This window comes from Microtus oregoni, unplaced genomic scaffold (genome assembly GCF_018167655.1).
Source record: "Microtus oregoni isolate MIOR12 unplaced genomic scaffold, Mior012 000060F_ref0000265, whole genome shotgun sequence".
In the NCBI taxonomy this organism is placed as follows: domain Eukaryota; kingdom Metazoa; phylum Chordata; class Mammalia; order Rodentia; family Cricetidae; genus Microtus; species Microtus oregoni.
In genome coordinates, this window is record NW_024543870.1 from 8066772 (window position 1) to 8092095 (window position 25324).

The 25324-nt window shown below is 42.4% G+C and overlaps 1 protein-coding gene across 3 annotated transcripts; it reads left to right on the forward strand.

Moving 5' to 3' along the window:
• The first annotated feature begins 441 nt into the window (after positions 1-441).
• On the forward strand, positions 442-18683 carry Dusp19 (dual specificity phosphatase 19). Of its 3 annotated transcripts, XR_005973244.1 has the most exons (5): positions 442-798; positions 5518-5564; positions 7972-8124; positions 12427-14916; positions 15027-18650. XR_005973244.1 is itself a non-coding variant. In XM_041639802.1 (4 exons), exons 1-4 carry the CDS (start codon positions 576-578, stop codon positions 12631-12633), a joined length of 630 nt encoding a protein of 209 aa, XP_041495736.1. In that variant the 5' UTR covers positions 442-575; the 3' UTR covers positions 12634-18677. The 3 variants fall into 3 exon arrangements, 2 of the variants coding, with proteins under 2 accessions (XP_041495736.1, XP_041495737.1); XM_041639802.1 differs by having other exon boundaries at positions 12427-18677; XM_041639803.1 differs by lacking the exon at positions 7972-8124 and having other exon boundaries at positions 12427-18683.
• The last annotated feature ends 6641 nt before the right edge of the window (positions 18684-25324 follow it).

Consider the following 25324-nt stretch of genomic DNA (forward strand, 5'->3'; position numbering starts at 1 on the left):
CTAATCTACAGAAACCTATTTAAAACGACCTTTTATTTACGCTGTACTTCAGCTGGCGCTTCACTGGTACACTCAGTGGTTTTATCTAGTCAACGTCTGTCCTAGGAGTAACAGCAGAGGGAAAAAAGTGAGGACAAAGGAGGAGCAGCCCCCGGAGGCGACCGTGGCTCAGCAGCTATCTCCACCGCACCGTCGTCAGGAGTCGGGCCGTCCCGGAACACACTGCCCTGGGAGAGCTGAGAGCCAGGAGACACCAGCTCTCCCCGAGTGCGTCTCAGAAAGACCACGCCGCGTGCAGAACTCAGCAGGGATGAAACACTGAGGACCAGCCCGGCTGAGGGGCGGTGACGGACCCGGAAAACCCAGAACTTCCGGCTGCAGGTGGGAAGCGGCATCCAATCAGCCCCTGTGTCTCAGCGGCCAATCAGCTGTCGCCTTACAGCGGCGCTCAGGACAGCGGGGCCGGGCTGCTCTAAACCGAGCGGCTGTCACCTGCAGGGTCCAGCTCCGGGTAGTGACGCCCGGTGAGGGCGGTGTGTCTTTGTGTATGCCGCCTTTCCTCCTTCGCTCATGTAATGCACTCCCTGAACCAAGAAATCCAAGCATTCTCCCGGAATAACCTCAGGAAGCAGTGCACCAGGGTGACCACGCTAACTGGAAAGAAACTTAGAGAGACCTGGAAAGATGCCACAGTTGAAGTTGTGGAAGAAGAGCCCGGCGGTGGGGGTGGTTGTGGCTACGTGCAGGACCTTAGCTTGGACCTGCAAGTTGGCGTTATTAAGCCCTGGCTGCTTCTGGGTGAGTAGACTGGCTGGCCACTGCGTTGTGGAGTCCTTTGAACTGGATTCCTTTGCCATCAGCTTCCTCTATGCCTAATAATCCCCCTTGCACATTAACATCATCAGCTATCCTGACGGAAAGTTTAAATGTTTACTTTTTTAGGTTAGGAAAAAATAGGGATGTTTCTTTCACATCAACATTTATCACTTTGACACCTGATTCTAGAATTTTAGAAGAAATGTTCTTATTTTCTTAACTTTCTCTGGAGGCTAATGGGAGGCTGTGTTTTCTTGTTTTGTGAAAAGACCATATCCTTTTAAAATGCAAATAAGTACGCGATTCCTTGGCTGTTGGAAGGACACTGAAAGCTTACTTCCTCTATCATCTGCTCACCGTGTCTGTCTTTGCTGTGCTGAAAACAAGGCTTCTATTTTACATCTACAAGTCTGTTGGCCTCATGTCTTGTGATGTGGAAATACTGAATTTGTATGCAAGCATTGCCCACAGATAGCAAAAGAAGAAAGCATGTAAGAGAACTCACTTGGGATTTTTGTTGTTGTTGTTGTTGCTATTGCTTCTGTTTTTGTTTTTTCGAGATAAGGCTTTTCTGTAGCTTTGGAGCCTGTCCTGGAACTAGCTCTTGTAGACCAGGCTGGCCTTGAACTCACAGAGATCTGCCTGCCTCTGCCTCCCGAGTGCTGGGATTAAAGGCCTGCACCACTACCGCCTGGAGAGTACTAGCTTGTTATCTTGTTGATCTAGTATGGTATTCTTTAGAAACCAGCCTATCCCGTAGATCTGCATTATGAATGAGAAAATAACACATGGACACAGACTCGGGAGTTAGATATACCCACAATATGAAGTATACACACAATGCTTTTAAAGATCTCCAAGTTACAATTGGGAACTGGGCTTTAAGACTGGGTAAGTGATTTGCACAGATAACAGATTTAGTAAACAGCAGAGCTGGGCATCAGGCCCACGTCTGATGGACTCTTACCCTCTGTCATTATACTGTGTTGCTTGCAGTTAGACTTACATTAGGTGGTACAATGCATTTATTCTCTCTAGATCGCCAAAGCCATCTGCTTAAAGTATTGTTTTAGTTTATTTATTTTATGTGCATGTATTGTATGCATGTTACATGTCCATCATGTGTGTGCATGGTAACCCCAGAGATCAGAAGGGGTCATCGGATTCCCCTAACTGGAGTTAAGGACGGTTGTGAACCACCATGTGTGTGCTGGGAACGTAACCTCCGTCCTCTGTGAGAGCAACACATGCTCTCAGCCACTGAGCCATTTCTCTACCCTCCAAACCATCTGCTTTACCTGAAGTAACACCCGATAAAGTTGTTCTGGCACTGTGAATGTTTCCTTGACAACACTCAAGCAGTGGAAGTTATCGTTATACCACGAGTATTAAGACTTATCATACATGATTAAAAACCCAGACAAAGATATTGGGGCCCAATCTGAAGATCAGAAAAGCAAAGCGGTTAAGCCACTAGAGAGCTGTTACCTCAAAGAAATCCTCAGACTGAAAGAGAATGAATTTCAGTCTCCTCCTGCCTTATCTTCTTCTCTAGTGCTGGGATTAAAGGTGTGAGCCACCACGGCCTGGCCTCTAGTGGCTTGGTTTTACCTTCTGGTGTTCAGACAAGCTTTATTTATTAAAATACAAATGAAATATCACTACAAACTCTCTTTAAATTGATTGAATAAATAAGGCCATCTAGTTTTTCAGCTCAGAGAAAAAAATATGATCTCACCAAATGAACAGCAAAACCTTAAGTGAATGGTTTGACTGAGCAGGATGGCTCAGATCTCGTTCACTGTATCCAGAGTGATAATATGGATATGAGCACATCTCAGTTATTTGACTTCCTGAAGCTGCTTCTGACCTCCCCAGGCACACGCTCTGTCTTCGTCCGCCCTTTGTCTCTGTCTCTTTCTCTCCCCTTCTTTCTTACATTCACAATAAATGGGAAAAAAGTAATGAAAAGCCGGGCGGTGGTGGCGCATGCCTGTAATCCCAGCACTCGGGAGGCAGAGACAGGCGGATCTCTGGGAGTTCGAGGCCAGCCTGGTCTACAAAGGGAGTTCCAGGACAGGCTCCAAAAGCTACAGAGAAACCCTGTCTCGAAAAACCAAAAGAAAAAAAAAGTAAATGAATAAATAAGTAAATACTTTAAAAACCAGAATTTTAACTAGCTGCAGTGGTAACTGTTCCAGAAGCTAAGGCAGGAAAATAACTAGTTCACGGCTCCCTGGGCTACAGAGTGAGGGCAGCATCAGCAGCAGAGTGAGACCCAGCAGTGGAGTACATACCTCAATACCGCAAGCACAGGGTGAGAAAGGAAAGAATTTCACTTAAACCATGTTGCAGGTTTACTATTTTAAAATACAAACAGATCAGAGTAATTTGTTAAAAGATGGTATATTCACTAAATGTTAAATTAAAACTAATTTATCTGAACGTGTTTGCCATCCCTGACATGGTTAAGCCTTCCTAGAATTGACAGCTGAGAATTACCTTTTAGTTGTGAAGTATTTCAAACTGGCAGGCAATTACAGAAAGACGAGAGAACAGACAATTTCTGTACCCACCATCTACGTCTCTTAAATGCCCATCTTTTGGAAGTCTAACTTCCGAGTAGAAAGAAGCAGAATGCGTGTTTAGTAAGGAGCCTCCCAGCTGGGACCCACTGTGTACTTGTGGATGCTCAGTGACCTGAAATCATGTAAGGGAAGCCGATTCCTCAGGCAAGGAAGGGCGGCAGGGAAAGTGTTGTGTACGGAAACAGAGTCACAGGAAAGTAACATTCCTGAAATCCTTCCTTGTAAATGTCCCGTTTGTGCATTCGTGAAACCTGCTCTGTGCTAACTGGCCATTCTCAGATAAGAATTTGCTCTGAATGTCTCCAAGTGTTGGAGAGTAGGGAGCCGTCTTCAACAGAAAGAGACCGAGAGAGGCACAGCTCTAGGGGTGTACAGTGTGTGGGTGGGAGCCGTGGACCTCAGAGCTACCGCGTGTTCCCTCGCCAGCTGGCCTGGGCTTACTCTGCAGGTGTCTAACTTTCTTAATACCCTTTCTTTTAATTCGGGATCAACTTACCCCTGGACCCAGCAATACCACTCTTGGGAATATACCCAAGAGAGGCCTTATCATACAATAAAAGTATATGCTCTACGATGTTCATAGCAGCATTGTTTGTGATAGCCAGAACCTAGAAACAACCTAGATGCCCTTCAATAGAAGAATGGATGAAGAAAGTATGGAATATATACATATTAGAGTACTACTCAGCAGTAAAAAACAAGGGCTTCTTGAATTTTGCATGCAAATGGATGGAAATAGAAAACACTATCCTGAGTGAGGTAAGCCAGACCCGAAAAGAGGAACATGGGATGTACTCACTCATATTTGGTTTCTAGCCATAAACCAAGGACATTGAGCCTATAATTAGGGATCCTAGAGAAGCTAAATAAGGAGAATCCAAAGAAAAACATATAGGCATCCTCCTGAATATTAACCTTCATCAGGCGATGAAAGGAGACAGAGACAGAGACCCACATTGGAGCACCGGACATAAACCTCAAGGTCCAAATCAGGAGCAGAAGGAGAGAGAGCACGAGCAAGAAACTCAGGACCGCAAGGGGTGCACCCACACACTGAGACAATGGGGATGCTCTATCGGGAACTCACGAAGACCAGCTGGCCTGGGTCTGGAAAAGCCTGGGTAAAACCGGACTCTCTGAACATAGTGGACAATGAGGACTACTGAGAACTCAAGAACAATAGCAATGGGTTTCTGATCCTACTGCACGCACTGGCTTTGTGGGAGCCTAGGCAGTTTGGATGCTCAACATACTAGACCTGGATGGAGGTGGGGGTTCCTTGGACTTCCCACAGGACAGGGAACCCTGATTGCTTTTCGGGCTGAGGAGGGGGAGGACTTAATTTGGGGAGGAGGAGGGAAATGGGAGGCGGTGGCGGGGAAGAGACAGAAATCTTTAATAAATAAATAAATTAAAAAAAATAAAAAAATAAAACAAAGAGGTGTTTATTGTAAATAATAGAATTCACATAAGAAAAAAAAATCACCTGTAACCCCACATTTAGTGTTTTGTTCCATGTACTTTCTGATTTTAAACACGGTTTTGTTTTTTATGGTACATTTCACACCATGCCTGGATTGTATGTGGGTGGTAGGGATCTAACTCAGGTCCTGTTTTAGCAAGTACTTCACCCACTGAGCTGTCTTCCAAGCCCCTCTAACGCGTATTTATTTCCTAACATACTGAGAATATATATCCCATGCCTTACCTATTTTAATTTTTATTTCTAGTGGTACATATTGCTATACAGATTTCGCTATGTAATTGTACCATCTTTTATTTATCTTAGCACCTACATTGGACTTGGTGTTGTTTTGTTTGCTGGTTTTGTTTTTATATGTTACGTGTGAACATCCTTAGAGGTAATCACCGCAACATCTATAATTTTAGTATAAATTATTCAAAATGGGAAAGTCCATAGATGGATACAAAAGTTAACTTTTCATGGTGAATATTACCAAATTTCCCTTCTAAAAAATTAAACTGATATTCTCCCACATTGATTTTTTTTCCCCCAAGCTGTTGTGTCTTTTAGAGAATCCTTACATAAAATTCGTGTGAAGATTCAGAATGGTGGTGTTTGTATTCAGGATCATATGATTTATTTCCTCAGGGTCACAGGATGCCGCTCATGATTTGGAGCTACTGAGGAAATACAAGGTAAATGCAGCGATGGATGCTTCAGGTCTAGGACTGCATCCAGGGGGATGGCTGTTCTCCCATCCCATGGGAAAACTGTATTGCTCCAACTTTGGCATGATTCCTTTCATCTGTGCAATTTGGGCTCCGATTTTAATAGCATTGACAGAATAATCGCACCTGCTTTAAATACACAGCTGTGTAATTCAGCTTTCCCGTTTCACGTTCTTCTCGGGTCCCTTCACACAACCCATGCACTTGACCCTGGAAGCACATCTTTCCTGCCCATGTGTGAGCAGTTCCGTATGGGGCAGACTTTCCTCACCTCTGCTTGTCAAAGACCCACCCATTCCTGAGTCCCAGTTCGTACACCAGCCTCCACTAACATTGCTTCTTACCTGCTCCCTTCACACAACTGATTGGATTTGTTGCTTGCTTTCAGTATTTCCTCGAAGTAACTTTTAGCTGTTTGCTAACATGTCAAGCACAGTTTCAGTTCATGTTGAGTGGTTTGAGGAGCACATGAGGTTCCTGTTCGCTTGAAGCTTATGCTCAGAATGGACCCAAAGAAAATAAAAAACTCTATAGAATGGTATAGTGTACGGTTCAGTCGAGAAGTACAGAGTGATGATGCCCCTGGTTTGTTTGGTTTGGTTTGAGACTTGGGGACTCAGGAAAAGCTTCTTGGAGGAGGGAATCTTGAGTTTCTCTCTGAGGGGGGTGAGGAAGGAACAGACATAAGAGGATTCAGATAGAACAGATGGTGTGTGTAGACAGCCCCAAGCCAGAGAAAAGAAAGGTTGATGCTTGCAGGGACAGAGGTGGAGATCAGAAGATAGTGTGAGAACAAAGGGTACCAAGATATGAGCAAGAGAGGCAAGCGTGACCAGTGCTATCGTTGTTTAGACACGATCCAAAACGTGGTGAAAGCCAGTGACACATTTGCACAGTGAAATATCAGGATTAAAGGTGCACTTTAAAGAGATTTCTCATTAGAAGCAGTGTGGGAAACAGAATTGAGCTAGAGATGGGGAGACCAACTGTGGAGTTACTTCATTTATCTCGGGGAAGCTGAGACTGGCTTAGATTCGAACGCAGAGGGGTAGAGAGAAGTGGTGGATTTGAGGTATCCTGAGAGGTCAAAATCCTCACGATTGGTTGGTTATGGGGAGAAGAAAGTTCCTAGTTGGTGGACTCTGTAGGAAGGATTAGGAGCTGTGGTCCTGTTGGAGGAGGTGTCTCACTAGGGGTGGCCTTTGAGGTTTCCAAAGCCCATTCCAGGCACAGTCTCACCCCCTCTCCCTGCTTGCAACTTGTGCATCACAGATCAGATTGTGGTGAGCTCTCAGCTACTGCTGGCTGGCTGCTTAGTTGGCTGGTTGAGTGCTTAGATCAATAAGTAAAATTTGCATAAAGAAACCTCAAAAGAATTTGAGAGAAAAGCAGTAACCGTGGTTGCTGTGAGAGTAGTAGAGATGGCGTGGAGACGCGATGAGAGCAAACCTTTTCATCCTTCCTCTTTACGGTGTTTTGATTTCAGAGACAGAAACACATTTTGATTTGCAGTGGAAATAATAATGCCTAAGTAAGGGGTCTGAGACAAGCTGCATGCCTGGTAAATATGAAGTAAGAATAAAGGAATTCATACTACCCCTGTTATAGAAGGTGTCCCAGCCCAAGGCCAGCATCAATCAACACTTCTCTCACTGGGTGGTAGAGGTAGGCTTTTTTGGAAAAGAGCCTTTTTGGTTGGGTCCCTTTCATAAGCCCCATAAATGCCTGTGGTTGATTGCAATAGAAAACCAAACCAAACAAACAAAAACCACTGAGGTTCTTTTTTTTTTTTTTTTTTTTTTTGATTTTTCGAGACGGGGTTTCTCCGTAGCTTTTTTGGTTCCTGTCCTGGAACTAGCTCTTGTAGACCAGGCTGGCCTCGAACTCACAGAGATCCGCCTGCCTCTGCCTCCCGAGTGCTGGGATTAAAGGCGTGCGCCACCACCGCCCGGCTCCACTGAGGTTCTTGTCTTTGTTTTTTGCCCTCTGATCTTCAGACAAGTTTACTTACTAAAACAAATAATATACCACAATAATATTCACTGAGGTGTTTTTTCCTTGTAGATATTTTAAGTACTTTCTGCTGAGGTCCTTGTTCACTCAGTTCTTAGGATCATTAAGTTCAACCTGGTCTGAATTTTCACAGCGCTTCTAGTGCAGGGCGGATGGCAGTCTCCAAGGAGTCAGAGTACAACAGAAGCTTCATGCATGTATTATTAAAGAGCATTGTTGCTGAGGGATGAGGCAGAGAACATGTACCAGTCAGTGAGTCATTATGTTTTCATTATTCATATTCCGGAAGTTACAATTCCGGTCTGTTTCTGGATCATCTAATTCACAGAACTTAAAAACCATCTCTGTTCTTCCCTTTAAGGTGACCCATATTCTCAATGTTGCTTATGGAGTAGAAAATGCCTTCCTTACTGAGTTTACATATAAGACCATTTCTATACTGGATGTGCCTGAAACCAATATCCTGTCCTATTTTCCAGAATGTTTTCAGTTTATTGAGCAAGCAAAACTGAAGGTGAGTTTTATTTTGATATAGTTCTTCAGAACTAGAAATTCAAACACAGGGGACCACCGTCCGGTTTTTGTATGTTTTACTGAATTTGTGAAGGACCATTGTGAAGATTTCCCTCTAGTAATACTCATCAAATCCTTCAGTATTTTTGGTTCTCTAATTGGTTTTTGTTGTTGTTGTTTGTTTGTTTCTTGTTTGTTTTTTGGTTTTTCGAGACAGGGTTTCTCTGTAGCTTTGGTGTCTGTCCTAGGACTAGCTCTTGTAGATCTCGAACTCACAGATATCCACCTGCCTCTGCCTCCCGAGTGCTGGGATTAAAGGCATGTGCCACCACTGCCCAACAATTGTTTTTTTTTATTAATGAGAAGTTTATTTTTCATATTAGTTTAGCTTTGTTTCTTCTGAGTTCTTACCAAGAAACACTGGGATACAAACTCCCTCCGCTTCTGAATTTTCCTGTGTAAATATATAGTTAAATGTCCTCTTAGGCTGTGTTAGCACCTACATACATCCTGACAGATTTGTCAGAAGCCAGATGGACCAAAGGGTACAGTCTGCTCTAGTCTTGTCAGCGGATTCTTGGTGATGAATTCATTCTCATGACTAAGGCGCAGAGATTGTGTAGCTGTGCCTATAAAAAATTATTGACTGATTGATTGAAGCAGGGTCATCGAGCTTAGGTGAAGCCTCAGACTTGCTGTGCAGCCAAGGATGATCTTGAACTTCTGGTCTTCCTGCCTCTACCACCCCCACACTAGACTTGGAGATGTGTGTTACCGTGTCTTTTTTTATGCTGGACTGGGCATGGAACCTGGGACCTTGTTCGTGCCAAGCAAGTACTTTACCAGCTGAGCTGTATCTCTGGCCCCTATGCATTTTGAAGCATAGAATTTTAAGACAGAATGCATGTTGTTGTGCTGAGACGATATGAAATCCTAATCTGAAACTATCTGCTGGTTTTGTGACTTAAGAAGACCGACACAAGATATTACTTCAATATTAAGTTCGATTTATTACCAATGTTCTGACAGACAGGACTTCTAGGATGGCTATTACCTAAAGTTGTACCCTGAAATGATATTTTTTTCTCTCAATAAGTAATTCTGTTTTATATTTTAATTGTAATTAAGTTTATATTTTTCCAATTAATTCCTTTAGTTTTTATGTATGATGGAATGTATAATCATTTTTGATAAGGAATAGTATCAGAGGATTCACACTCATAGACCTGTTTATGGTAGCAATATCAGATGCCCAGGCAGGTTGGTGGATACGGCTTATATAGTAGTCTCTTCCCCCAAGAACTAGTCAGGAGTCCCATGGGGACTCTGGGACTAGGAGCACATCCCTTGCAGGAGTCCGTCCCCGAGTCCCACCACCTCCTAACCTCACAGCATGAGCCCAAACTTTGATACCATGAGCCTCTAGGGGCCATGCTCAAACCATCTTCAAAGCACAGCACCATATTCGATAGGCATGAGTGTTGTCTAAGTGACCTGTGCTACAGACGTTTGCTGGGAGATCTCAGCACGATAAGGAGTTATCTTTCTTCAGGAATTGTCACAGTCTGACTCTCCAAAAAATTGGAAGTATTTTATTATATTTGATTTTTAATATATTTAAAAATTTTTCTTTGAGGATTTTATACATGGATACAATGTATTTTAATCCTACACCAATCCTCCCCCACTGTCTCCCTCCACCTCCTCTGAGATCCTCCCACATCCCCCTCTCAAATTCATGCTCTCTCTCTCTCTTTTTTAAATAACTCACTGAGTTTAATTACTGCTGCCCATATACACTGGGCATGGGGCATCCACTGGAGCGTGGTCAGCCTACCAGAGACCACACTTCTGGAGAAACCTGACTCTCCCTACACTAGCACCTTTTGACTGTTCGTAGCTCTTCAAGTAGGGTTAAGACTTCATGAATCGCTCTGCACTCCCTGATGGAATGTTACAGGGGCTGGAGACCAGGCTTAGCCATGGAGAGAGAGTTCTCTTTCCTGCAGAGGACCCAGACCCGTTTCCCAATATGGTAGCTCATAACCGACTGTAACTTCCAGGGAACCTGTCTTAGGGTTTCTATTATAACAAAACACCGTGACCAAAACAAACAAACAAAACAAAACAAAACAAAAACAAAACCGCAGATTAGGGAGGAAAAGGATTGTTTGCCTTACACTTCCATATATGTTCATCATCAAAGAAAGGACAGGAACTCAGGGAAGGAACCTAGAGACAGGAGCTGATGCAGAGGACATGGAGGGGTTCTGCTTACTGGTTTGCTCGTCATGGCTGACTCAACCTGCTTTCTTATAAAATTCAGGACTACCAGCCCAGGGAATGGCACCACCCGCAATGGGCTAGTCCCCCCCACATCAATCACTAATTAAGAAAATGCCTTATAGCTGGATCTTATGAAGGTATTTTCTCAATTGAAGCTCCCTCCTTTCATATAACTCTGGCTTGTGTCAAGTTGACATAAGACTAGCCAGCACAGACTCTAACATCTGACAAGGTGGACATACATACACATAAAGGAAATAAATTTATAAAAAAGAAAAGTAGTTATTTAAAATAGTGAAAGAAAAATATTAAAATTTTTTAAAAATTGATTGAGATCTGGAGATTGTTTTGAACTAAGTAATATACATTAGTAATTTTCAAGTTGTTGTAATATAATTTTTAAACATTTTAAGTCATAAAAAAATTAACTGTTAAGTGATGACTCACATCTTTCATCCCAGCACTTAGACAGAGGCAGATGGGTCTCTGTGAGTTCGAGATCAGCCTGGTCTACAGAGCTAGTTCCAGGACAGCCCATAGTACACAGAGGAACCTTATCCTTAAAAACAAAACCAACTGTTGGTACAAAGTGGAAAAACAAATTAGGTTGAGGCAGGAAGACTGAAGTACCGGGTGAGTCTAGAACCACCCGGGGCTACTTAGTGAGAACCTGTCTTAAAATGAAAAGAAAAGGCTGGTGATAGAGAACTTGCCTAGTGTGTGCAGAGCTATGAATTTTATAGCTCTATAGTACTATAACTATTAGTACTGCAAATGCAGAAGAAAACCCACAAAGAACAAAATGAGAGGGGCTGGAGAGGTGGCCTAGCACACAAGAGCTCATACTCCTGGAGGACCAGTTAGTTCCCAGTACCCTGGCAGCTCACATGTGTAACTCCAGCTCCAGGGGATGGGACACACTCTTCTGGCCTCCATGGGGTCTCTACCCACATGTGTGTGCACACATGTACATGCACACACACATAATTTTTAAAAATAAAGATAATTTTTAAAAAGTGGGACAAGTTCCTGATGTGTAGATGTATATGGTGGGTGTTATTTTACTTTTCCTGTGTGGAAGCAAAGCTCAAAAGTGAATCATAGACAGTTGACACACACTTGTTGATGTGAGGAATTTCAAAATATTAATTTTGTTGCTAATCATTCTTGAAAAGAGATGCCCTTGGAGGTTTGATACAGTGGATCAAGACAGTATTTTCATCACAGATCCACAGATGTGGGGAGGCTGCCTGGCAAGCCTAAAATAGTCAAATGGCCCATGACAACAGTAGTGTAATGTGAGCTTGGGAGCTAGGGTTTCTAGTCGCTGTACCAGATGAGGAGTGGAGAAATGAGGTTGCTGAAATGTTTAATTCTGTGCTGTGTGCTCCGTTCACTATAGATCATTAACTTTTTAAAAGCCCGCAGTCGGCCAACTGTACACTGTTGGTCCATCAGATCGATTTCATTCATCATTGATGATGCAGTATTGCCCAAACCGGCATCCACCCTGCCCTGTGTCCACTGCACTTGTAAAGTATCATTTACCTGAGGAGTTTTCTATTTATGGACCTCACATCTGAGATATAATTACCTTTCCCATTCCATCATTTACTAGCTGATTGGTTAAGAATATTTTTAATTTACTTCCTTCGGAATCACAGGCCCCACAGCACCAATGATTTTGTACGTAGATTTCCAAGCCAGGGACACCAGTTATTTCTATACATGCGCTGGTAAGTTGCTAGGTTTTTCTCTGTACTTGGCTGGGTCACTTGAGGCCTGTAGAAGATGCCATGTGAGAATTCCAACCACATTACCAGAGCCTTTCAGTCCCGGGGGAAAGCAGGTGTTAGATGATAAATTTGTCCTCGTTTTCTGCAGTGAAATTTATTCTGTGATATAGATAGACAAGATGAATTATTTACTTGACAGTTTTGAGTCTGCTAAGAATGTGTGATTAATTTAATGACCTTTCTCAGGTGACTAATGTGAGTTTTGTTTGCTGTCATTGCAGGATGGCGTGGTCCTCGTTCACTGTAACGCAGGGGTTTCCAGGGCTGCTGCCATTGTCATCGGCTTCCTGATGACTTTTGAAGAGATGGAGTTCACCAGAGCTTTGTCGTTGGTGAAAAGTGCAAGGCCGTGCACATGTCCGAATCCTGGCTTTGTAGAACAGCTTCGCGCCTACCGAGTGGGCAGAGGAAACAGTGGAGATGACTAGCTACCCGCAGCGGACAGGGACCGTGGTCCATGATCTGTGCTCTAGCAGAGACAGACCAACAGCTTCTCCATTGGCCTCTGTTTTGGAGAGAAAACGTGTAAAACTTCTCTTTCCTGTTGTCTTTTGCCAGTGGAAATGGGGGTTATTTGCATTGCCCTGAATATTAATACATTTTTAAGTTTTACCATCACTTTGTTATTGCAATATCTGGTTAAGTATTTCTTTGAATTACAAAGAGAAGATAATGTATTATCAAATCACTAAATCACATATGTGTAGGAGAAATTTTAAACCTTAAATTTTTTGTTAGAGATAGAAAAGCAGTCAATGAAGCCTTTTAATTAATTTTTTTTCTCATACAAAATTTCATGAACAAAACCTTTTGAAGTGGTAGACTTACTAAGTGAAGACTTACCATTTCAAAAAAGGTAAAATTTTTGTAAAGAATTTTTTCTAAGTTAAAAAATAATATCTTGGGGCTGGAGAGATGGCTCAGAGGTTAAGAGCATTGCCTGCTCTTTTAAAGGTCCTGAGTTCAATTCCCAGCAACCACATGGTGGCTCACAACCATCCGTAATGAGGTCTGGTGCCCTCTTCTGGCTTCCAGGCATACGTGCAGACAGAATATTGTATACATAATAAATAAATATTTAAAAAAAATAATATCTTCAGCTTCTCCCAAAGAGTACCAGAATCAAAGGCTTATATAAAAGCTATCTAATGCTTATAAATACATGTAACTTAAATCCTCTTATGAAAAACAAGTTTCTGGTGATATTTGATAACAAATAAAGCTTCCCTGAGGATCAGAGTGCGGAACTAGCCACACTAACTAGCCATAGAGGCTGGGCAGTGGTGGTGCACACCTTTAATCCCAGCACTCTGGGAAGCAGACAGACAGATCTCTGTGAGTTCAAGGCCTCTCTAGGCTACTCAAGATCAAATCAGTCTAAAAGAAAAACAGAGCTCACATCTTTGATCCCAGCACTGGGGATCCCACTCATTTAATCTCAGCACTAGGGAGGTGGAGACAGGAGTGATGGCTGGGCAGAGAGGAATATAAGGTGGGAGGAGACAGGCGCTCAGAGCATCCAGTCTGGGGATCTGTAGAGTCAGGAGCGATGGCTGGGCAGAGAGGAATATAAGGTGGGAGGAGACAGGAGCTCAGAGCATCCAGTCTGGGGATCTGTAGAGACAGGACCTTGCCTATTGGGTCTGAGCATTTGAAGAGGTAAGAACACTAGTGGCTGGCTGCTCTGCTTCTCTGATCTTTTGGCTTTTACCCCCTAATATCTGACTTCAGGTTTTTATTTAATAGGACCAATTAAGAATACATTATACAAATTTTCATTTTGACTTTTAAATTTGGTCTTATTATAAGCATTTTCTTTTATTCGTTAGATGATTGCATAGATGCTCTATGTTATAATTTTATGATTTTTTTTTAATTAAGCGTTATCACTTACACTTTGCTCTTTTTAACTTGGGTGCTAAGTGTTCTGTTTATGAGTTTCCTGCCATATTTTTTGTCTCCTGGGATCTCTAAAATCTATCTTATAGTGAAAGATGATTTTTTTAAAATAAAATCTTAAGATTGATCTATTTTATATTTCAGTATTCTATTGAAAAACATATTTTCTAAGGAAAAAATATGAATCTATAAAAAAATTTAAATATTTATAGAATGCTCAACATTGTGTACATTTTTTTCCTGGAAGAACACTTTGAACCGTTTTTTTCTCTAATGCTTCCATGATAACAAAACTGAATTATGTACATTGTATATTTGCTATATGGTTTTGAGTTTGAGGCAGGGGATTACAGATCAAGTGGGAGAGTGTATGCTTAGTTTGCTAAGAGGCCCTGACTTCCATCATCAGCAACACACACACATACACACACAAATAAAAATCTTTAAAATTTTTATGTAGGTACATACTGCAAATTTTATCTTTGTCTAGTTATGAGGGATTTTTTTATGCTTTTTGAGTGACATTTGTGATAGGTTCTAAAAGATAAGTAGGAGTTGACTGAAGGTGAGTGGGTTGTGGCAGATTTTTCAGAACTGAGTCAGGAACATATGTAAAAGCCAAAAATGAGGAAGAGCACGAAACATTGGCATATGAAGGACTTACTGAGCTGTGGCTGAGATGAGGGAGCACTGAGGCGGAGGGCATGGGATGCCGTCCATCACTGAGGCGGAGGGCATGGGATGCCGTCCATCACTGAGGCGGAGGGCATGGGATGCCGTCCATCACTGAGGCGGAGGGCATGGGATGGAGGGTGTGGGATGCCGTCCATCACTGAGGCGGAGGGCATGGGATGCCGTTCATCACTGAGGCAGAGGGCATGGGATGCCCTCCATCACTGAGGTGGAGGGCATGGGATGGAAGGTATGGGATGCTGTCCATGGATGTGGACTGTCGGCCAGATCATCGAGACCTGGTCCAGCGCTTTCGGATGTTAGTCTTTCAGAACAGTGGAAAGATTAAAGGTTGTAATCATAATTTGCTTAGAAAGTTTTCTTTTACTTTCATTTTTGTGTGTATAGATATTTTCCCTGCGTATTTGTCTGTGTGCCATGTGTATGCAGAGTCCATCGAGGCATTGGATTCCCCCACAGGACTAAAATTTCAGACAACTGTGAGCTGTCCCTTGTGGGTGCTGAGAGCTGAACCCAGGTTCTCTGTAAGAGCAGCCAGTTCTTTTAACCCCTGAACCATTTCTTCAGCCTCAAGAATGATAGTTCATTTATTTGAGGCAAGGTCTTGTGTTTGTTGTTGTTGTTGTTGGGGTTTTTTGTTTGTTTGTTTGGTTTTGGTTTTTTGAGACCGGGTTTCTCTGTAGCTTTGGAGCCTGATCTGGAACTAGCTCTTGTAGACCAGGCTGGTCTTGAACTGCCTGCCTCTGCCTCCTGAGTGCTGGGATTAAAGGCCTGCACACCACTGCCCGGCCCAAGGTCTTGCGTCTTACAGGTGGGCTCCGATTTGCTACCGAACTGAGGATGACCTTTCACTTCTGGTCCCCTCTCCATCAGCTCCCAAGTGTTGCAGTTAACAGGCATAGACACCAAGGCTGGTTTATGTCGTTGGTGCTGGCTTTCACGCATGCTCTGCAGGCACGCTAGCAGCTGGGCTATATCCCTAACCTTCAGACCGTTGTCTTAATGATTCAGTCTGTTTGTATTGCCTTGACTGAGTTGGGAGGAAAAACAAGGCAAGTAAGGAGGTTAGGTCCAGGCTTCAGGTGGTGAAGCCAGGTTTAGTTGATGCAGTAAAGATGGAAAGAAGGGGAAGCTAGAGACTTCAGAACACCTACTGTTCTGTCCAAGAACCAAGCACAAACATCAGGTAACTCACAGCAGCCTGTAACTGTAGCTCCAGCTCCAGGGTATAGGACACCTTTGGCTGCTACAGGTGCCTGCATGCACATGCGCACACCTACACCTAATTAAAATAATATAAATGAATCTTATAAAAACAGAAATAAGTGGATACTTTGAAAAATATTTAGAGAGTGGGTCTTACAAGCCATGGCATTGAATTTTATTGAAAAAGAAGAGTTTTTAGCCGGGTAGTGGTGAGGCAAACTTTAATCCCAGCACTTGGGAGGCACAGACATGCAAATCTCAGTGAATTGGAGGCCAGCCTGGTCTACAGAGCGAGTTCCAGGACAGCCAGAGTGGTTACACAGAGAAACTCTGTCTCAAAAAACAAAACAAGAAAGAAATGAAGAGATTTCAGAATCATCCCAAGGCTTTCAGCTTTAATGAGAATAAGTATTCATTCCTACGTTGGCCTTTTATATTTGATTCTACGTATCCTTGAGATATACAAGTCAAATGGGTATGCCAAGAGGGTAACTAGATGGGGCTTTTGGTTACTGGTAAGAATTTGCAGTAGGAACAGACAGCATCGCAAAAAGGAGAGTTTAAAGTCAAACTAAGGTATAAAGCTGGATTTTGGAGAACAACCATGGCGGAAGCCATGCTGTCACTCCTGGGAATGGCGCATAAGTGTTTTGCAAATGGAGCTTGTTAGACTAGAGGGCATGGCCCTTTGGAGAGTCCCCTCCACCTGACAAGGACCTATGGAAACAATAGGGCAAAATCCTGCGCTGATCCTAGGGAACTCATGGGCTTCAGGCCTCTGTAGCTTTCGCTATGGTAACTCTTAGCTTTGCTTTAATGGCCATGATTGTGCCTGGGTTTACTGGGAACCAAAGCTCTGGTGTGTTACAGAAACCGGTTTCTCCAGTTGCCTTGTGTCCAGAGTAAGCAGAAAGAACTCACTAAGGCTTATTCATTTCCAAATCATTGCTTATTCAATTCCAAAACCAGATAAATATACTCCAAAGAGCTTAAGAACTCGAAAAACAGTTTCTTAAAAGATGACCGTAAAAACTTGTAGGAACATGAAAGGTCAGACATTCTCTGGCACCAGGACATGAATGCCTAGATATGTTTCTAATATATCAATAAAGGAATCTAAAACTCCCAGTTCCTTTAAATGGAAAGTACATGCAGAAATTGCCAAGACGAATAGAAATTTAGTCCCAACAGTTAGAGTTAGGTACTAATCATAACTATTTTAAGAACTTATAAAGAATAGAATTATAAATGTATGGCACATAATAAAGGTGACATACAGATCCCTTAGGAACTGGTATACACCTGAAAATGATATCCTAGGCATTGCAATACCCTCAGCTGATTTCATATTGTTAAGAACTAATCACAGAGCCAGGCAGTGGTGGCACACGCCTTTAATCCCAGCACTTGGGAGGCAGAGGCAGGCAGATCTCTGTGAGTTCGAGACCAGCCTGGTCTACAAGAGCTAGTTCCAGGACAGGCTCCAAAACCACAGAGAAACCCTGTCTGGAAAAACCAAGAAAAAAAAAAAACTAATCACAGGGCTTAAATCTTTTTATAACCACATGTTTGCTGCCAGCTAGGGCACAGTATGAATAAGACGTACCTAGCTGGATAAAAGCATTTGGCTTGTATTATAATGATATGGGGTAAAAGCCAATGATATCAAGAGAGTAGGAAAAAAGAAGAGAAACTAAAATGAATAAATGTTGATGGTTCTTGGAAAACGATTAAAGAGAAATGATTTGAAGCTGCTCATGTTTGAATGCATTAGAACTTGTATAAAAAAATAGAGATGGGTTGCCGGGCGGTGGTGGCGCACGCCTTTAATCCCAGCACTTGGGAGGCAGAGGCAGACGGATCTCTGTGAGTTCGAGGCCAGCCTGGTCTACAAGAGCTAGTTCCAGAACAGGAACCACAAAGCTATGGAGAAATCCTGTCTCGAAAATCAAAAAAAAAAAATGAGATGGCCACAGCTAGTTGGGGCCATGAGTTTGAAAGACAGTCCGTCATTGAATTCACACATCTATCCTCTAGCACAAGAACCCCGCTGGAGCTGGACTCTGGCACAAGAACCCCGCTGGAGCTGGACTCTGGCACAACCACATTTAAAAGCTGGCTGGAGGGTGGGCCAAGAAAAGAGATGTGGTCAGAGAGAGAAGCGAGCAACCGGAGCACACTGTCAAAGGAACTAAAGAAGACTCCAACATGCGTGCTAAATAAGAACAAATGATGCTGAGAGTTCCATACGGCAAATATGTACCGAAGGCAGCTGGGCTTCACGGAGGATATGCTGACCTTGGGAAGATCAGTTTGGTAGACGAGTGGTGGGAGAAGCCAGATTTGTTTATTAAATGCTATGTGATTTGCCGAGTTACAGTTAAGGCAATAATATGTATCTATTTGGGGGTGAGTAAGCCAGTGTATTATATACAAGGTTGATATTACACTTTCTACAATTCAAATGAATAAACTAAATTCTAGAATTACCAGTGCCCCATAATTATTAAGTATTCAAAGTTGAGAGGGTTGTACCAGTCCTCAACAAAATACCTATTCATTAAATAAAAATAACTACCAGGCAAAGAATAATTGCTTCACTGATTTTTTTACTAATATTTTTCACAAAAGTGGAGACAAAAATATATGGGCTTATTTGTCTTTTTGTTTGTTTGTTAGTTTTGTTGTTTTTTTTGAGATAGGGGTCTCTGTGTAACAGCCCTGGCTGGCCTAGAACTTGTTCTGTAGACCAGGTTGGCCTCCATCTCATGCAGACCCATCTGCTTCCATCTGCCTCCTGAGTCCTAAGATTAAAGGTGTGCACCACCACTGCCCAGCTAGCTTTACTTAAAAAAAAATTAGAAAATCTCAAACAAAATTATAGAAAATAGCATGTTTATCACCAGCATCCTTGTTTACTGTCAGTCCTCGCGACTCCCTCCTGAACTTTCAAGAATCGAGACCACCCCCCACCTCCAGAAGTTTTCTCTTTTGATGTCTATAACTTCCTTCAGTTAAGCAAATAATTAAGTTAATCAAATAATATTTGATTAAACCTAACTGGTATTTGAACGCAGGACCAGGAATCAAATTCGCACATGAAAGTTTGGAAATTTCTCTTCATTTCCAAAAGGCAGAAGGATGCATTTAATCGGTTAAGAATGAACAGGCAGATCAGCCAAGCTCGTGTTTCATTTGATGTCTGACGGCATCATCTCTGTCAGTTGTTCCCTATCACGACTCCATCAGCAAATTCTCACGTTTCTGTGTGTTTCATTTATTTAAGACTTGGAGAGATACAACTACAGTTACTGTTTATAGGGCTCAAAAATCCAGGACCAACTGTGGACGTGTATTTCTGTTGAGATCATCTTTATACTGTAAGTCATGAAGCTGAAAACATTTGTCCTTGCCTGCTGCGAAGTCATGTGGGTGCTTTGTGTGACATCACAGTCTAAGTGAATGACAGCCCATGACACATCAGCTGCTGAAGGCAGTTAACAAGCTCGGGCATGATGTCTCCTGCCTTTGCTCTCTATCTGGAGAAGACAAATTCCATCTCTTCTCTAAAGTCTTCCAAAAGGTGGTTATCTTGGTTTTTAATTTTTCTAATTTTAATATCATTTTTAATTATTTGTATGTGTGTGCCTGTGTGTGGATAAGTGCATGTGATTGATGGCAAATGCTTCTGGCCTCTGGTTTCCCTGGAGCTGCAGTTACAGGTGACTCTGAGCTTCTGGCCTCTGGTTTCCCTGGAACTGCAGTTACAGGTGCCTGTGAGCTTCTGGCCTCTGGTTTCCCTGGAGCTGCAGTTACAGGTGCCTGTGAGCTTCTGGCCTCTGGTTTCCCTGGAGCTGCAGTTACAGGTGCCTGTGAGCTTCTGGCCTCTGGTTTCCCTGGAGCTGCATTTACAGGTGCCTGTGAGCTTCTGGCCTCTGGTTTCCCTGGAGCTGCAGTTACTGGTGACTGAGCTTCTGGCCTCTGGTTTCCCTGGAGCTGCATTTACAGGTGCCTGTGAGCTTCTGGCCTCTGGTTTCCCTGGAGCTGCAGTTACAGGTGCCTGTGAGCTTCTGGCCTCTGGTTTCCCTGGAACTGCAGTTACAGGTGCCTGTGAGCTTCTGGCCTCTGGTTTCCCTGGAGCTGCAGTTACAGGTGCCTGTGAGCTTCTGGCCTCTGGTTTCCCTGGAGCTGCATTTACAGGTGCCTGTGAGCTTCTGGCCTCTGGTTTCCCTGGAGCTGCAGTTACAGGTGCCTGTGAGCTTCTGGCCTCTGCTTTCCCTGGAGCTGCAGTTACAGGTGACTCTGAGCTGCTGGTGTGGGTGCTGGGAATTGAACTCTGGTCCTTTGGAAGAGCTCTACATCTCGCTAGCCCCTCGTTAATTTTTAAAAATTACATTCTTACAGAACAGATAAAGTTATCTTAACACTAGATTGATTTTATATTTGTATATAACTATGTTAATAGAGATTTAATTAAGTTGAATCATAAGTTGATGAATTATTAGTATATATGATAGGTACACAAAAGTTTGACTATGGCTTTATCAATTGATTAAATAATTTCTGAGATATTATATATTTCTGAATTTTCACAATTCGTTTCTGTTGAGAGGAAAGTTCAAATATATCCAATCCTGAATTAATTTTCAGGTTGAATTATTCGTAGACCAAAGTTCTGATCTGTGTTTCCTATACTGTTCAGTGACAGGCCAGTGGGCAAGAGCCTTGAGTTGGTGTAGCTTGAGTTGGTCCTTGCTTTTTCCATAACTAGATCAGTATTCTTGTGATGCTCAACCATGTGCATCATGCATTGAAGAAAGACTTCTCCATCTCAGCTTGAAAATCAACAAAGTACAAAACAGCACAGTAATGAGAGTGTGTGTCCTGGATAAATTAGAAATTCAGAATAGACATGGGGGAAGTCCATGTGACATTTTATTCAACAGGTTCTGAGGAGAAAATCAAAAAGACAGCGTGTGTAATTAAGATGCTTATCTAATGAACGCAGGCTTGTGGCAAATACAAAACACCTCCTCTTTGGACAAGAAGCATCAAAAACTGAACAAGTGTTTCTCATCATGAGATAATCCAAGTTTTGAAACTGTCATTATCCAACAAAAGCACTAAACAGAACTAAAAACCAGTTTTTGTGTAGAATAATAAGCACTTCTGATAGAACTAAGGTTCTTATGATTATGATTGAAAAAAATCTTCAAATATGCAAACATTGCTTCAAATAAGTTGTGTCAGATAATTATTCTTTGTTCAATATTTTAACTTACAATGAATTTGTTAATACATTTACTGATGAAATGAAAATAAAAAAGGAAAGACAATGGACCTTGTTCTCAAGAAAAATCCATGTTGTGAGACTAAAAGAAAAACCTTCGAAGCAAGCATCTTCTGGTGAGTGAGTGGCCGTCATGCACAAACAGGATGATGACTGCTGAGCTGTGGGGGAGGTCTTAGAGGAAGGGTACTCATATACTGAGCTGTGGGGGAGGTCTTAGAGGAAGGGTACTCACATACTGAGATGTGGGGGAGGTCTTAGAGGAAGGGTACTCACATACTGAGATGTGGGGGAGGTCTTAGAGGAAGGGTACTCTTATACTGAGATGTGGGGGAGGTCTTAGAGGAAGGGTACTCACATACTGAGCTGTGGGGGAGGTCTTAGAGGAAGGGTACTCACATACTGAGCTGTGGGGGAGGTCTTAGAGGAAGGGTACTCACATACTGAGATGTGGGGGAGGTCTTAGAGGAAGGGTACTCACATACTGAGATGTGGGGGAGGTCTTAGAGGAAGGGTACTGGCTTAAAGCTGGATGAAGGAAGGCCAGGATTGCTGTACATTGGGATAGAAAGTGAAGGCACACTAGGCAGGCCGACTGTTAGAAGCAAGGCTTGTAAATGTGAGGACCTTTTCAGAAGAGGATGAGGGTGTGCAGAGTAGACCTGTAAAGAACTCATTAAAAATTATGGTGAGAAGGCAAAGAACTTATTTTTGATATTTCTAACCTACTGGTATTTCTAAACTTCTTAATCTTCAGGCTCAGCTTTTTGCTTTCTACCCAGGTATGGAGTAAGTAGTGAGAGATTTATGTTCAGGATTTTGGGGTATTAAGTGTGTGTGTGTGTGTGAGTATAGGTGTGCATGCCATGGCACCCATGTGGGAGTAAGAGAATAGCCTGTGTCTTGGTTTTCACCCTTCCACCTTATCTGAGGTAAGAATCTCTTGTTTGTGGCTATGTATATCAGGTTAGCTGACCCAAGAACTTCTGGGAATTTTCCCATCTCTACTTCCCATCTCACTGTGAGAATGCTGGCACTGAAGACATGTGCTACCATGTGCCTGGATTTTCCTGGGTCTGGGGATCCAAACTGAGGTCCTCTGCTTGCATGGCAGGTACTTAAACCATGAAGCCCATTCCCTATTCCCAGTTAAATGCTTACAAGGTGCCTACTGAAATCTCTAAATGACAGATGTGGTTCTACTCCCCTTATTGAAAATACTGAGATACTCAAATTTTCCTTTCCAATATATATGTATATATTGGGGTATTATTAGTTATAATATACATTGCCAAATTCTTCAGTCTTGTCAAAGCTGAAGAAAAGGAGGTACCTGTTGGTAAAGGAAACCAGTGAGATTTTTATTTTCCTTGGCTGCTAGAGATTAAACCCAGTGAAATTTTTATTTTCCTTGGGTGCTGGAGATTAAACCCAGACTTAACTATATTCCTATACCCCAGAGAAGGTGTTTGAACTTCCAGGTAGTATGTATAAAGAGGGGAATTTCGGCTAGTGGTGTGCTGGGCTCAGCGGAAGAGTGATGGCAAGGGCGTGGGAAGGCTTGGCTGCATTGTCTAGAAACCGAAGCATCAAGAAGACTTTTTTTTAAAAATATTTATTTATTATGTATACAATATTCTGTCTGTGTGTCTGCCTGCAGGCCAGAAGAGGGTGCCAGACCTCATTACAGATGGTTGTGAGCCACCATGTGGTTGCTGGGAATTGAACTCAGGACCTTTAGAAGAGCAGCCAGTGCTCTCAACCTCTGAGCCATCTCTCCAGCCCTCAAGAAGACTTTTTAAAAGATCTATCTATCTATCTATCTATCTATCTATCTATCTATCTATCATCTATCTATCTATCTATCTATCTAATCTATCTATTTATTAGATCTAGTGTTCTGTCTGCATTGCTATCTTAACACATGATGGCAGGAAGAGGAGAGATCAATGAAGCCAAGATAACCAGCATGCATCAAGCTCATGGGATTGTTTCTATCTTATTAAAAATGAAATGTAGAGATTAAATACAAATCCGGTTTCTGAGGACTTTAAGTAGGTACACTGGGGCCGATGGACTGGCAGGGTGACAAGTTGTCAAGCAAGCATCTGGAACGTGACTCTTGGCTTTGGAGAGATTGGTCACGCGGTATTGGAAATTATTTATAGAGTGTGAAGACCGATAAAGACTTCAAGGGATAAGACTGAGAGTTTGAAGGAGAGGAAAGAGGCTTTTGACAAACGCAGGTATTTCCCAGCTATAAATAGGATCAGTTGTTCAAAAGAGAGGCAAGGGATAGAAAGTTAGGAGACCTAGGAAGTGTAGCATTAAAAGAATAAAAGACTGTTGGAGACAGGCAGATAGAGGACTTCTGACATGAGGGTGGGGCTGGCAGGAGAATCCGTGGAGAGGTTTTTAAGAGGAGGTGTACCACATCTTCAAGTCCTGATCAGGAAAGAGCCAGTTGGAAGGGTAAAGACTGAAATGCACGGAGGGAAAGAAAATGACTTTCTCCAAGGAAAACATTTTAAAATAAAACGGCAATTAAAATCTGTAACCAACCACACCAAAGTTATATGAACTAATCCAGAAGCACATCCCCCATTTTTTATTTTTTTAAAGACAGGGTTTTTTTGTGTAACAGTTTTGGCTGTCCTGGAACTCACTCTGTAGACCAGGGCGACCTCAAACTCTAAGAGATCTGCCTGCCTCTGCCTCCTAAGTGCCTCATGAGAACTGGGATTAAAGGCATGAACCATTATACTCAGCACATTTTTTTTTTAAGTAAATTGAACCTGAAAGTGGTTTTGAAATTTGAATTCTAATGCTGGGTATTGGTGGCTTTAATCACAGCACTTGGAAAGCTGAGGCAGGTGGATTTCTGAGTTTGAGGCTACCGTGGTCTACAGAGCAAGTTTCAGGACAACCAGGGCTGTTACACAGAGAAACCCTGAAAAACAAAAAAACAAAAACAGGGGCTGGAGAGATGGCTCAGTGGTTAAGAGCATTGCCTGCTCTTCCAAAGGTCCTGAGTTCAATTCCCAGCCACCACATGGTGGCTCACAACCATCTATAAAGACGTCTGGCGCCCTCATCTGGCCTTCAGGCATACAGACAGAATATTGTATACATAATAAATAAATAAATATTTAAAAAAAAAACAAAAACAAAAACAAACAAGAAACAAAGACCAAAGTTGAATTCTAGGAATCTACCATTTAATGTTGGAATTGCTATTGCTTTTGTGGGGATTTGACAGCCAGCCCCAACCTGATGCTTGTCACTGTTGTTGACTACTCAGGAAGAAACGCTTTTCTCAGCTGTTAGTGACACTTTCCCCAGAGTGGTCAGGCCTCTGTAATAATTATACTGGACTCCCTGTGATGGCTAAGAAACTAAACACAGCACCAGGCACTGCTCAAGGGCTGTTGACCTTTTCCCTGAAAAGCCTGTGAGATGTGGCCTGGGGCTGTTACCACTGTGAGGTAATGAATTGCTTGTTCTTTCTTGTCACCATGGGACAGGGATGAGACTGTCTCTTTATCCCTGTGTAACAGGGAAGAGAAACAACTGAGAGAAAAAAAAGCAGTTTTCTCGCCCAGCTGTGGATTCCCTAAAGCACGAGATAATTGTAATGTCCACCTTTATAGACCCTTCCTTCGGCCTTTTTTGGCTCTGCATGCTTTTTCGTTTTAAGGCTGCCATCCGCCATCCCTTCTTCTAGCAGTAAGAGGAATAAATCCATTTACTTTGAATTGAGTCTCTGTCTTTGGTCTTTTCCAGTGGATTTGAACACAACACTGTAACACTATTACTCCACTCCTGTAACAAAAGCTCTCCCAGATTCTAGAAAGCTTGGAAAGAAATAGCAACAGATACGTCAATATTTTGGAAAGGCTGGGAAAGGACCAGAGCACCTTCTAGAATATAGAACTTGAAGCACATTATTTTTTTTATTGTTTGCAAACAGTGAAACTAAACATTTTAACATACATTCTATGTAGATGTGTGTGATTAATACAAGAATATAC